General features: G+C 41.9%; 1 protein-coding gene across 1 annotated transcript; it reads right to left on the reverse strand.

Annotated features, from left to right (window-relative positions):
• Positions 1-5083: 5083 nt before the first annotated feature.
• On the reverse strand, positions 5084-15164 carry sumo2a (small ubiquitin like modifier 2a). Its single transcript, XM_056246205.1, has 4 exons — positions 15061-15164; positions 9317-9445; positions 5654-5725; positions 5084-5556 (listed from the first exon to the last, which is right to left on the reverse strand). The coding sequence occupies exons 1-4, from the start codon at positions 15079-15081 to the stop codon at positions 5494-5496; spliced, it is 285 nt and encodes a 94-aa protein (XP_056102180.1). The 5' UTR covers positions 15082-15164; the 3' UTR covers positions 5084-5493.
• Between the last annotated feature and the right edge of the window lie 138 nt (positions 15165-15302).

Here is a 15302-nt window from a genome sequence, read left to right on the forward strand (position 1 = left end):
CGAGAAATAATCCCCAATTACCAGGATATACTTATTTTTCTCTCCAGTTAAGGGCAAAGGGCCCAAGATGTCTACCGCAACACGTTCAAAAGGCCGAGAAACAAAAGAAGGCTGCAAAGGGGCACGAACGTTCAGCGTTGAAGATTTACGAGATGCACATTCTGCACATTCCCTACACCACTTCTTTACATCCTCAAACCACCCGGGCCAATAGAACCGGTCTTTCACTTTCGCCTGCAATTTTTGCACCCCTAGATGACCGCCCGTAGCAGAATTATGCAACATTTTCAAAACCTCCGGGACCATCACCTTCGGAAGGACCACCTGAATTTTTGATGCAGCATCTGTATTAAGGGGCGGTTTACGCACTAACCGCCCCTGCTCAATCTCCAACTGATCCCACACCGGCAAAAACCCTCTCACTTCCGCTTTGGTCTGTGCTTCAGCACACCCCTCCTCCCCCCGTGACAATAGTTGTTCTACAATCTGTAAAACGGCATCCTTCTTCTGCGCCCCCACCAACTCATCCTCAATCTCCCCTGAAGGAGCAATTTCACATACAGCGCAGACCGAAGCACTAACCTCCGAACGTGGATCTGAAAACCCTTCGCACTTGGCGCCGAATGATGGCAAGCGTGAAAGCGCATCCGCATTAACATGCTTTTTCCCGGGGCGGTGCACAATTTTATACTGAAAACTGGCCAGCTGTTCGATCCATCTAGCCAGCTGTTCTTTCCAGCCCCTGAAAATTATGAAGCCACCTTAAGGAGCTGTGGTCAGTACATAATATAAATTCTTTCCCAAGCAAATAATGCTTGAAGTACTTAGTAAATACCACTAAACTAAGCAACTCCTTTTTCGTGGTGGCATACCTACGTTCCTGTTTCGTTAAAGCTCGACTAGCATACGCCACAACCCGCTCCAAGCCATCCACCTCTTGTGACAAAACTGCACCAATGCCCATATCACTTGCATCAGTGTCTAAAATAAATGCCTTGTGCGGGTCGGGGTACGCAAGAACTGGCGTTGTCATCAGGGCTGTTTTAAGCTGTAAAAACGCCCGCTGGCACTCACCATCCCATTTAAATTTCCGTCCTTTCTCTGTGAGGCGATGTAATGGTCGTGCAATTTCAGCAAACCCCTCAATAAATCGCCGATAATAAGATGCCAGCCCCACAAAACTCCGAACTTCAGTTTGATTCTTTGGTACAGGCCATTGTCTCACCGCATCTATTTTAACTGGGTCCGCTCGTATTCCATCAGCTGATATAACATGCCCCAAATAACGAACCTGAGTGGCAAACAATGCGCATTTAGATGGTTTAACCTTCAGGTTCGCATGCCGTAATTTACAAAGGACCTCATCCAGCCGTTGTAGATGTTCCCCAAATGTTCTCCCAAAAACAATAATGTCATCTAGATAAACAAGGCACGTGGTCCACTGTAAATCCGCCAACACCAAATCCATAAGGCGCTGGAATGTGCTCGGTGCGTTGCACAACCCGAAACTTAAAACATTAAATTCAAATAGCCCCTGTCGTGTTACAAAAGCGGTCTTATGTTTATCTCTAGGATCCACCTCGACCTGCCAGTATCCACTGGCCAGGTCAAGAGTGGAAAACCACTGAGCATGGGCAAGGCTATCCAACGCATCATCAATACACGGTAACGGATACGCATCTTTCTGCGTTACATCATTCAACCGCCTATAATCAACGCAAAATCGAAGGGTCCCGTCTTTCTTTCGTACAGGGACCACAGGCACGCCCCACGGACTACACGACGGCTGTACAATTCCGTTTACCTGCATCTCCTTAATATGCTCCGTCACTTCGTCTTGTAGATGAAGGGGAACACGGCGCATGGGTAATTTATTAGGTTTGGCATCCTTCGTCTCAATCTGATGCGTAATTAATTGTGTCCGCCCTAAATCTGCGTCATTTACACTAAAAACGGACAAATTCTTACACAATAACTCACGCACCGCACGCGTTTCAGCCTCCCCAAAGCCCTTTTCATGTAAGTTTAGTTGATCTATAAGCATATCCACAGAGAATGTAGGCCTATTACCCATCGCCACGTCCTCTCCCTCTACCACAACATCAAAAAATAACTTACCCACTTTCATCCCACGCTTTAAAATATGAGTGTCATCAGTGACATTAATTACACGAACGGGCAAAATACCCTGCTCCACCCTACACACTACCCTTGCCACCAAAAGGTCGCAAAATGTTATAAAGGGAGGAAGACGGTTCTAACATGCCCTGTAAACTATCAGACGCTCCCTCCACCGCTCCTGTAATCAAAACTTCACTACGGGGTGGAACAGCTGTATCAACGTACACGATCACGTCACAGGGCTGCATACCATTTTTATTACCAAACAAGAGGGGAATCTGTTTTCCCATCAACCGACAGCTCTTTTGATCGAGATTAATAATAGCGCCATATTTTAGCAAAAAATCAGAGCCAAGCAGAATTTCCTGAGGCTCCAAATCTGCCACAAGAAACTCTGTAATGATCGTTAGGGAATCAAATTGACATACCGCTTGCCAGCGACCCAAAATCGGCATCCTCCCCCCATTGGCCACTCTAACCACGCCCTCATGATGTTCAAGGTGAGCCCCGCCATTCGTTATAGTAAGCCACCTCTGCTTCGGTATTATTGAGACTTGTGCACCTGTATCGACTAAAAGTTTGACGTCACACCCACCTAATTTAGCAGCAAGGTAAATCCCAGAACTGCTTTGGACCGATGGGGCCAACTGAAAAAAATTATCTTGTATTGGGGCAGGCATTTGGCCTATAATGCCTGCCCCCTCCCGTTTCCCTGCACGTAGGGACAGTCTCTCCTAATATGCCGATTACATCCACATTCCCAACAACCACCTCCTAAAGGTTGCACCTGCCTTTTCCCAACCCCACTTATAGTTGACGGTTCAACAATGCGATTTCTTAATGTTGGAACTGCCTCACAAAGTTGTTGAACAGATTTTTGCAACGTCTGAACTTCATTACGGAGCGCATCCACCACCTCCGTCAGCGCATCTACCTTACTTTCTGCCGCAGACATCTGTAAACCCCGCACTCGAGCATCAGGGGTACTCGTACATTGTTCTAACCCTTGAATAAGTTCGAATTCACTTGCAATATTAATGGCTTCTTCTAGAGTGATCGGTTTAACACTGCGTAATTGAATACGAATCTCCCCATTTCCCACATGCGCGATAAAATGATCTCTAGCCAATAAATCCTGTGTATCTGCACCTACTGAAGAATATGCCTTAGTCACCAACCTCCGCAGCGCATTACCAAACTCACGTAAAGTTTCGTTCGGCATGCGCTTGCGGGACGAGAAACTAACACGATTCCATTCTGCAGTTTCACATGGTTCAAAACATTTACCTAAAGCGTCTTTCAATAAAACATAGCTACGTTTGGCTTCTAATGAAAGGCCACTATAAATATCTCGAGCGCGCTCCGATAATAAAAGTGCCATAAATTTCATTCCGTCATTCCAATTATTCACCACAGCTGCCATCTCAAACTGTTCCTTCCAATCAGACCATTCCCGACCCGTGCCGGTAAAGGTCTCCGGCATAAATACCGGACGTGCCATAGACACGTTTGATGATGCAGCTGTGGCTAAAACCGAAGGTGCCGTAACAGTTGCTGAGGTAGATGGGGTCGCTGACACATCCCGGTGCCCATCTCTGCACCCCATCGTCCGGCTGTTTTATTATCGTTAGGGATTAAACCCCACCGCTGCCACCAGTGTAACAACCGCACAGTATTCGGGAGAGGTAGAGACCAGCACACTAGGATGGCAGTTAACACACAACTCTTTATTAATGGTTAAAACAATGTCAGCTCATAAAACACATTACCCCCCTTGCTCAGTATATTGATCCACAAGTAGACGAGCTCACGTCCTGGCGAGAAGGATACACAGGAAATCTCTGTTCAGTCCATTGGTCAGCAGGCAGACTCAAGAGGATCCAAGAGGTTCAGCAAAGAGGATACCCAGGAGCCTTTCGGTCGCGTCACTCGGCTGACCGTATCAGGTTCTCCAAACTCTCTATTGTTTGCAATTATCACACAGAGTAGGAGCTCTCCTAGCCCGAAGTCGCGTCCCTAACTATCTGTCACATTTACCCCCCACTGACTGTCTATCTTCACCGCCGGAGACACTAATCATCCCGAGCGGCCGTCTGGCGTTTCCCCACAAGTGAGAGCTCCCCCGAATCTCTCTCGAGCAGTACTCACAACATCCTTAAATAATCATCAACTCCTCCCACATCAGCTGTACCCTTTAAGTCAATTACGCAACACTCATTCGTTTAGATTAAGAGGGGCGTGTACATTAATCCCACCTAAATTCCAATCATTTCCTTATTCATCACAGTACCATGGCAACGAACACCGATTAAAGCCGAGCTACTTTCATAGTACCTAAAACCCAGGGTTGGCGGAAACTAAGCTGAAACATAGCTGGCTAGCCACCTAAACCGGCTTCATGGTATAGGCCCCAGTACTAAATTAAAAAAAAAAAAAAAAAAAAAAAACACCTTTTCAAACAATTTCCCATTACCACCCTATTCAAAAATGTACACCCCATCTCCTATTTGTGTTGCTTTCTTGAGGATCTGTAAGTATTTACACCATGTTGAATAGTTATGAGTCCCTTAATTGGCTTCAATGAAAAGATGGATCTTAGTCAATGCTGGAAAGGGTTTATATATGCAGCAGATGCTAGAAAACCAAATGTGCCCGATTCTTCTGAAAAACAGTGGACAGTTTAACTGCTCAGGACTAACAATGGACTCAAGCAACTATCACAAAAACATTTTTTAAATATTAAGAATTGCGTATGTGCACTTTTAAAGTCTTATTTTGCTTTGTTTTGACTATACGTAAACCTTTGTTTTGTGAAATTGCTTATTCAGGGAGCACTAAAAAAATAATAATTATATTATAGATTCTCCAAGGTGAAGAGTGGAAACCCAATGTCCCATTTAACCATGTTGCTATTTCTTTTAATGTAATAATGCAGTAAAAAAAAAAAAAAAAAAGCCTCAAGTGGTTTTGTAAAACAATTTTATTCCAACACAAAATCTTATCAACATTTCAATTCACAACACAAGTCACTAAATAAAATTAGCCTGAGTACAAAAGAGAAATACATCAACATATATAAAATATTTATAAAAAGTCCAATGGCTCTGAGCAAACAAAACAGTACTTTAGAACTGACACTGACCAAAGTTCTATATACCAAATCTGATGACTGATCAAAAGCATTTTAGTCTTAACACATGAAATATATCAGCGTTTACACAAATATATTTTAAGAAAGCCATTCATCTGATTTGGGAGAGCTGATGGGCATTTTAGAGCACAAGTTTTGGCAAGGTCGAGGGAGGTCAGCCTATAAAACAAAATGCAGGGGACAGAGAGGAGGACATGGTGCTGGAGGGCAGAGGTAGTTATTTACATCAGGCCCCCAGTCTGTTGCTGAAATACGTCAATTGTATCCTCATCCTCCATTTCCAACTGCAAATAGATATAAAAAAAAAAAGAAAAAGACTATAAACGATATGAATACTTTAAGCATGGTGACATCCAGAAATGGTCATATCAGTGACTGTACCTGAGCTGGTGTGTCAGTCTCATTAATTGGCTGCCCATCAAACCGGAACCGAATCTGACGCATTGATAGCCCCTGTGAACAGATCAAATGTTGACTTGACTGCTTGAGAAGCATGCTTGAGACACTTTCTTGCCATTGAGATGACGGAGTAAAAGTGTCCCGATAAACCTGAATTCACCCCACTGAATCAAGTTGTTTGAGCGGATGATGGTGGTATTGGTAACCAACACTAAATAAAACACCATCAGCAAAAACAGCCGATTAGTCACAGGGTTTAATGTTCACTACATCAGAATTTATTCAGCAAATGCGTTTCTATCTGCCATTATTCCCATTAACTCTTTTTCGCACTAGTCAATGACCACTAAGTAAGAGTAAAAGCTTTTTTGAGAATTTAGCGTTTCCATCACTTGTTTCTGATGCAATATTTCAAAATGCGCATAAAAACATACAGTATGTATCTGCAATAGAGTGCGGATCGGGCCGCATTTTTCTGTCCGAGCCCGGCCCGCGTCCGACAGGCATTAAGATATTTATGTCCGAGCCCGACCCGAGCCAGACACAGGTAAAAATCTCATTTGTTTCTCATACTAATGACACGTACGTTTGTTTGTGTAGAAAGCACGCTTTTATTTAGCAACTGGAAGGCATTCGGAAATGTTTACAGATGTGCACAACGCATCAGCGTGCGCCGCACACGGCCAACAAAGCGCGTTTAACACAGGCGCGCACAAGAAGCCCAAACAAATAGCCAATTGAAATTAAATGAACAAAGCTAGGTCTACCAAAAATTGCCAAAGCTAACAGAACAAAACATAAACGTAACACAAATGCAGCTTATTGAAATGGAAATCACTCTTACCATTTTTCTCGAAAACTGTGTGGCTAATAAAACTGTAACATGGGATCTATTCACATAATCTATCCTTCAATGTTTAGGCTGGTTTTAAAATCTCTTGAGGCCTTCTTTTTAACGTCTTCCATAGTTGCGCTCAGTGTTGTTTTCGTCAACGATGACGATAACGAAATGATTTCGTTGACGCACTTTTTTCTTATGTCGATAACGCGACGATGACTAGCTAAAAATGGCTTTAAGGTGACTAAAACATGACGAGACGTTTTCGAGTTTTCGTTGACAAGACGGAACGAAAATGATTATAAGTCTGACGTTCACAATCACAAGCATGTCATTTCTGCCTATTTTGCGTGAAATCTGTCTGTTTTAAAAAAAAGTATCAGCAATGCTGCCGCTTCCTTGTTTTGGGTACCCATGCCGCCGCGCGCACCAGATTCCACACAACAACACACCTGCGGCTGCGGCTAGTCACTCACCACACATCTTCGAAAGACCACGGCGGCGATCGAAGCCAATAGACGGGCTGGGTGGTCGGAAACGACGAGATGATTTATGGACATACTTTCAGTTTCAGTATAATCCAGCGGTTCTCAAAGTGTGGGGCGCGCCCCACTGGCGTGACAGGTCTCCTCCAAACGGGAGGAAATATTCCGTTTTATGCCTTTGTATCTTTATTCGCTCATGGCGTCCGCATCGTCAACTTCATCTTTGCTGCGACACCGAAAACACCAGTTTATTAATAAACAATTAAATGTCTCCTTGCTATTTTTTTTACACATTCATAATTACTTTTGGCGGTTCTTTGTGGCAAGCTTTATGCGTGCGGTCGTGCGCTTGAGTGCGGCTATAACGCTCAATATCCCGTATAGCCTATTTAAGTAATTAAATTAATATAAAGGGGCGATTTGTCCACTAATGGCTTAAATGAACAACTACTAGTCGACTAGAATAAAAACTTTAGTCGGAGGCAGCCCTTATTCCACATATTCTCGAACCAGCAGGCCATTCTGTGTTGAGAGCGCGCCGAGGAATATTCAGAAATGCGCTCTCCGCTCACATGCTCTGATCGGAACAAAGGAATATTACAATAATTAATCAGTTTATATCTTATACACTGCCCATACACTACCCATCTATTTTAATCCCATATCAAACACAGTATGTTATGTCTATTTTATCTATTTAAAAAAAAAAAAAATCACGTTTTTATGTATAGCAGTGTTTCCTCTAGGATTTTTTCCAGCCGTGGTGGCAGGCCCATTTCGCCAGGGGGAGGGGCGTGGCCCATGAGTTAATGTATTATATCTATGCAACAGTTTATTAAGCCTTTTCTTTTAACAGTTTTAAATTTCAGTTAACTTAGAAGATGAAGTTCTTAGCATGAAGAACAATTCATAGTGCTCTCTACTCTAGTGCTGTAGTAACAGACACCCGGGAGAAAGGAATGTGATTTAGAAAGCGCTATAAACTCCAGCAAGATAAAGTAATTTTATGCAAACTATAGACCTTTATCTACAAATATAGTATAAAGGGAACATTGATCTTGAAGAGAGTGTCGTCGTGTTACTATGTGTTACTGTCGTAACCGAACGCGACTTAAATATACATTTTTACCTCACATTATGCTATTGAATGACTTTAGAAGTCTTGGAATATAGTGTGAAAACTTTATGGTGCTTTACAATGTTTTGTATGCCTTTAGTGGGGCTTAACAATAACAAACAATTTCGGACCGAAAAGCTGCAGCCGTGGCGGGATGATTTTAGGTGTGGCGGCCCGCCACGGCAGAATGAATGTAGCGGAAACGCTGTGTATAGGCTAAAGGCAGAGAGCTGTGTGCATTCTTCTTCCCTTTGCCACATCATATCTCTGTGAGATGGGCTTTTCAGCTTCACTGAAAACAAAGTACAGATCTCAGCTGAACATTGAGCATGACTTTTGAGAAATTGAGCAATGCAAAACAGGCTCATTGCAGACACTAATGCAGGGATAAATAGACCTGTCTTGCCAAATGGATTTCTATTCTTTTCTTTTTTTTTAAAGATTGCAAAGTAGCACTTTTATTTCTTTTCCATTTTTGAACTTGATACAAATTGACACCGCTGCACTTTTATTTTCTCTATTTTTTAAAGACCAATTTTTTTTTACTAAAATTGACTAAAACCTTTTTTTGTTTTCGTCGACTAAAACTATTAAGTTTATAAGTGACTAAAATGTGACTAAAACTAAAAAGCATTTTCGTCCAAAAGACTAAGACTAAGACTAAAAGGGCTGCCAAAAACAACACTGGTTGCGCTGCCAGCCACATGTAGCCAAATATGCAATATTATGCACGCAAGTGTTGCGCGTCGTCACAGCAACATAAACAAATTTCCGCACACATGAAGTTGGATGTTAGGGTGATATTTTAAATTTATTTTAATCACAAAAACAAACATTTGCATCCAGTTAAACATTATAATAAGCTGTTTTAAATTTCAAATGTTCAATGTCTTATTGTGCCGACGTGACCGAGCCCGACCCGAACCCGAACGTCATTTCAAAATATGTGTCCGAACCCGGCTCGGCCCGTCGGGTACCGTCGGCCTCGGTTCGGGTATCATCCTCTAATCTGCAACCAATAGTTATGTTTTCATCACCCTTATACAGATGAGATTTGTATCCAACTTATAACCAATTATTTCCAGACATTCACATCTTTACCCATCTCTTAGTGGCAGGTATGGACAACCTGTGCACGTAAAGGATGATTTTTTAATGTAAAGGAAGGTAAATTATGCAGTTGAATGCAAATAAAATAATTTTACCTGTCTCTCACAATATGCTTTCATCAGTTTGTTCAGGGGCGTGTGCCTCTTGATTTTGAACTGAACCACTGAGCCATCCTGCCCAGCCACTTTCAGATTTATGTGGTCATTCTCAGTTTTTACACCCTCCTGAAATGAAAAGTAAAATACAGTTATCATAAATAGATCAAAAGTACATCAAAAGATAAATAAATACCGGCTTGGCCAAAATTATGTAGTGGACTGTAGCATCTTGGAATCATGTCAGGAACACAAACAACCACAAATAAATTCAGTTCAATAAAAGGTTTTACAAAGCTAATAAATTACTAAAGTTCTTTCACTCATCTAAAATAACATACTGTCCTCCAAAGTCTAAACTATTAGATATTATGGCCTGATTTCACAGACAGGGCTTAGATTAAGCCAGGATTATCTTAATTGGGACATTTAAGTAGCTTTTATAAATGTGCCTCAGAAAAAAAAACATTACTGGTTGAAACAAAACAATAGCACTGACATTTAAAGTCCCCGTGAACCGGAAGTTGCAAACGACTTTTCTCCAGTGTTGTGACGTATTTCCGAGAGAAACGGAATACTAAATGAGGCAAAATAGTGGGCGTGGTTTTTTTCCCAACAAGCACCTGATTGGATCTAGAAAAGTAGGTGTTTCCATTCAGCCTGTCTACTGTCAGTTGGAGGGGCGTGGTTACGGATGTTAAGCAGACACCCAAACCGTCAAACCTACGTCATCAGGGAAGGTCCTCCAATGCAGAGGGGAGGGGAAATTTCAGATTTTGATTAAAGGGGGGGTGAAATGCTGTTTCATGCATAGTGAGTTTTTTACACTGTTAAAGAGTTGGATTCCCATGCTAAACATGGACAAAGTTTCAAAAATGAAGTTGTAAGTTTGATGGAGTAATTCTGTTCCAAAAATACTCCTTCCGGTTTGTCACAAGTTTCGGAAAGTTTTTTTTCGAATACGGGCGTGTGTGACGTCAGAGTCGCCGGAATTTCCTTATACGGGTCTTAAGGGCACTTCTCCCGGAAGGGCGCGCGCGCATCTGTAGCCTAGTGTGTGCGAGAGTACGCCTATGCCCATCAGAGCGCTGGGCTCGGCTGCGCTGCAATTAAAAAAATGCCACCAAAAAAGTGTGTTTTTGGTTGCCAGGGCAAGACAACACTGCACAAATTTCCAAAGAAGCCAGCGTTAAGGGACCTGTGGATGGATTTTGTTTTTCCAGAGCAGCAACTGAGTTGTGCAAGTGTTTTTGTTTGTTCCCTTCATTTCGATGGTAATAGTTTTATAAACAAGGCCCAGTTCAACGCTGGATTTGCAGATCGCCTAATACTTAAAGATGGAGCCGTCCCAACGATAAAGGTTCACGGTCGTGCGTTGGAACCTCAGGCGGTGAGTAAACCTGCTTCAAATGTCTGAGTTGTTAACTATCGGCGTGTAAGCACAGCAAGTAAACAACATGATCACATACAGTTAATGTATCTATGGAGCATGCGATGTATGGTGTGTGTGTGTTTAAATACATTTGTTTAGCTGGCCACTGTAGGTGTCAGTTTGTTTATTGTAAAAATACCGTATTTTCCGCACTATAAGGCGCACTTAAAAGCCTTTAATTTTCTCAAAAACCGACAGTGCGCCTTATAATCCGGAGCGCCCTTATATATGGATGGTGAACACACGTTCACCAAGATGGGGAGACAGCGCCGGGCGACTCACGCCACTATCTGCCAATGGATCGTGGATGCCTGGGCTGATATATCAGTCTCAACTGTGATCCGAGCTTTCACGAAGGCAGGAATAATCTCTTTATTCAGCCAGCTCACATAAGTTACCCGTATTTACTTCCTGTTTTCGGCCGAAGTCCACAGTAGTTGATTGTCGAGTTCGCGCGCGCGATCAAACCTCCTCCGTGTGTTCAACATCTGATTCGGATGAACTATCCATTTGAGCTGATATTCTCAGAACACCACACAGCACCGACACCGTCATCGGCTGACAGCTGACAGTCTGAGTCTCCACTGTTGCTTAGTTACCAATGATCGCGCGCGCACTCGACAATCGCCTACTGTGGACTTCGACCGAAAACAGGAAGAAAATACGGGTATGTGCAGTCAGATTCACCGTGTTCACTCACATGGCTGTGCACTTGTAATGACACATTAAGGTTGTTAAGAGGCTAAAAGCAGGTTTAAAACTGGTCCCGTTTAAGTCAACAGGGTGCAAATTTTAAAAAGAGGATAACACGGTGTAGGCAACACCGGTTTTTGTCGTTGTTATCTGTACTGACAGCACTCCAAATTTACAAAAAATGAGCTCAATGTTAAAATTGACCGGAGTTTTCCTTTAACGTTTGAACAACGTTACCATGGGAGTGAACGGAGTTGTCAGAACGCTTAATGAAGTTTGACTTTATCGGACTGTTTTGTTGACATTTGTTGACATCTAGTGGATGCATAACGCAAACCCAGTCAAACGTTTGACTGCAGTATCTTATGCGCCTTAGAATCCGGTGCGCCCTATATATGAAAAATTTTCTAAAATAGGTCATTCATTGAAGGTGCGCCTTATAATCCGGTGCGCCGTATAGTGCGGAAAATACGGTAAATCATGTCCTCATAAACCACGAGTCTGTCTGTTTACAACACACAAATGTTGTAAAACTCGCGCATGACCTGGTGTTCTAAAAACACTGCGCTCAAGTTCAAATCATTTCTATTTTTAAAAAAACGCTCGAGACCTTATGTTTTTCACCCATTTCACTGCCCATCTCACGTTTTTGTGAGCAAAAACGCGTTCTGTATGAACGAGCCCTTAGTATTGTTTAGATCCTTGTTCTGCATGGGATTACTATCTAATTATTAGCTATGGTTTATTTTTGGATGTCACTCACAGCTTCCAGACGCTCTCAACGCAAAAGCTTCGCGCGCTCGTGTCGTGATTATTTAGCTCCGCCCACACGGCACGCCTCCACCCGCTCGGGTTTTTCCGCAAAGACTCGGTACAGCCTATCTTTCTTTTATAAATATAATATAACTAAAGACTTTTTGGAGATATGAAGGATGCAATACTACTCTATAGGTACTCAAGATTAACATGAGATTGAGTGAAACTGAGTGCTTCACCCCCCCTTTAAAGATTACGAAGCCCAAACATTTTTTTGTGTGGATTGACTTGCATGGATGAATTGTTCACCACAAAACGATCAATTTAGGCAAACAAAGTATGGTCACAGGGTTCCAGACTGCGACCAAATTGGTCGCATATGCGACCATTTTTTGAGAATGTGCGAGTTAAAATGTTATGTGGTCGCATTTGTGCGAGTGGACGCTTGAGCAACAGAACGCCGTTGTATCAGCTGCTGCAGTCCGTAACTTATGTTCAAAATGAACGAGTAGGCTACATCATGAATCCATTTTCCAAACCGTGTTTTTGACTTATTCTGAATCACTACGGTACGCCTATAATAAGTGTTTATATTCGGACTATTTTATCCCGGGGTCGTCTCGGCTGCGGAGTTGCCCAGTGCCTGCGTGACTCGCCATAGACATTAACGGAGAGAAGTTCCGTCTACAATGTTCTTCGGCAAGACACGTGCAGTTTATTTATTGACGAACGTAGACGTCACGCGCATTGCACACTGATGGTGAAACGCCCCAATTACGAATTTACGAATTAAGGCATATAAAAATGATAAAAATGGTCTCACGAAACACAGAGCCCCTTCCTCCTACGTCTTTTCAGCGGTTATATTTTCCTCTGTCGAGCGATTACTCTCATGATCGCTCGACAGAGGAAAAGGAATTTTTTATAAAATGCAGAAGGTAAGGAGTGTGAGATTTCTGCTTTTTGTTACAACTATAAACTTTGATAACGAAAAATCTGTATCAGTTTATTATAATACTCTAATCTTTTAAAATGTAATGCATGCATTTGAATGTTTAATGATTTTTAAAAGATAGAAAGATAGATAGATAGAATATGATTCAAATGTAAATAGATAAATTGTATATAATTCAAATGTAAAATGCTTAAAATTACAGATTAAAATTACTGTCCAATATCCATGAAAATCCTGAAATTTGGCAATGATAATTAATATATTACAGGTATTTCTGCTGCAACCCAGAAAGCCTTTGCTAGCCTTGGTCCATTAAAACCACTATTCATCAGCATGCATTGATCAATCTCATGACATGTAGCAAAAAAAAAAAAAAAAAAAAGGTGCGACCAAATCATATGCTGGTGCGACCAACTGAGAAAGTTGGTAGCACCAGGGCAACCAGTGGAAAAGTTAGTCTGGAGCTCTGGGTCAATTTTGAATTCATGGGGACTTTAAGATACGAGTATTTTAAGTTGCTTTCAGTTAAAACAGCCTGAACATGTCACGTAATTGAAAGCAGCAGAAACGGAGGAGCAGCAGTGAGAGGCGCTTGTCACTGCCCCGGCAATAACAAAAAACAATGTCGGGATAGCTTTTTCCAGGTGGAAAGATTTCAAAAGAGACGCTGAAGTCCAGCTTTCTTCTTGACAGGTAAGTCAATGTTACAGTCTTAATTACAAGCTTTTTTCATTGCTTGGTTGGTTGTGTACTTTATTATATAGACAGTAGAACATTTATAGTTAAAAGTTAAACAGGCTCTTTGATGAATAGCAGCTATGTAGAGAAGGCGCTAAAAACAAGGTTTGTAAGTTTACTTTTTGTAACCTAGAAATTCGATAAGAATATATTTTAATAGAGCATATGATTGTTTTTGCAACCGGTTCAGCCGAAGGAAAACTCGACAAAGTGCTATTAGAAGACATCCTGTCATAGCTCTTTGGTACATAACGGCTACCGTAGATGCAACACGCATTTGAAAAAGCGAGGCGCTGGAGAGCACAATTCGTTTGAATAAAAAAAAAAAACAATTCCACCGCTAGATGGGATAAATTCCTACACAATGTCCCTTTAAGCTTTATCTGAGAGAACCGAGGGTTGATGCATTGAACAACAGAACAGCAATAAAACAAAACAAATGTGACACCACACTACAGACAACGTGGCCATTTTCTTTTAGTAACTTACAGATTTTAAATTAAGTGATGTGTAGAGCAGTGCTTCGCAAACATGTCTTAGGGACCCCCACCCACCATTGCACACTTCATTCAAGTATCTAGTCTCTAACTTACTACTGAACTGAACTGATAAATTGATTTAAATGTGGTCAACATGGAAAATGTGCAGTGGCTGGGGCTCCCCTGTACAGGTTTGAGAAGCTCACATTTCCAATGTGACACGCACAACACACGACTTTTTTAAAAGTTATTTTCAAAAAATAAAAGTCTGTCGATACATGATTAAATGCACAAATAGGACTCCAACAATGCGTTTTTTAAACCCACGCTGCAAGTCTGCACTGACGGTAACGTTACCAATTCGCGGGTCAAGAGCTTTGCGCGCGAAGTCAGTGAGCTCGCGAGAAACTGCAGTGGACACTGTGCGCTTCCAAAATAACGTTACAGTGCTTAACGTTACTATACGTTTTGTCTTACCAACTTACTTGCAGTGTTGGATGAGGTGCGAGGCACATTAGCGAACTGGATAATTAGCGCGTTAGCTTTACGGAATACCATCACCATTTCACAAAGAAACTGAATAAATTAACAATAAATGAGAGTAGAATAAACTCTAAAAATTCCCCATTAATCTTATAACAAAGAATTGTCGTGCTTATAAGAACATTTATAAAGAGCCCTGCACACGCACCTTTGGCTTCTCGTCTGCCATGACTGCCTCTGCCTCTGACGAAAGCGCGTAATGCCGCCGGAAATGACGACATTTAAATGCGACCACTTCCGGAATCCCATTACCCTCATCCTCCCCTTAATTTGACAAAATCAGGAATATCCCCAGCTGCATTTAAAAACTAAGTGTGAATGATTTGACAAAACCAGCAACCAATACTGATAGACATAGCATAGCCTACCACATTGTTCAAAACAATATAT

The sequence above is a fragment of the Rhinichthys klamathensis genome, unplaced genomic scaffold (assembly GCF_029890125.1).
Source record: "Rhinichthys klamathensis goyatoka isolate OS25496 unplaced genomic scaffold, OSU_Roscu_1.1 h1tg000036l_1, whole genome shotgun sequence".
NCBI lineage: Eukaryota > Metazoa > Chordata > Actinopteri > Cypriniformes > Leuciscidae > Rhinichthys > Rhinichthys klamathensis.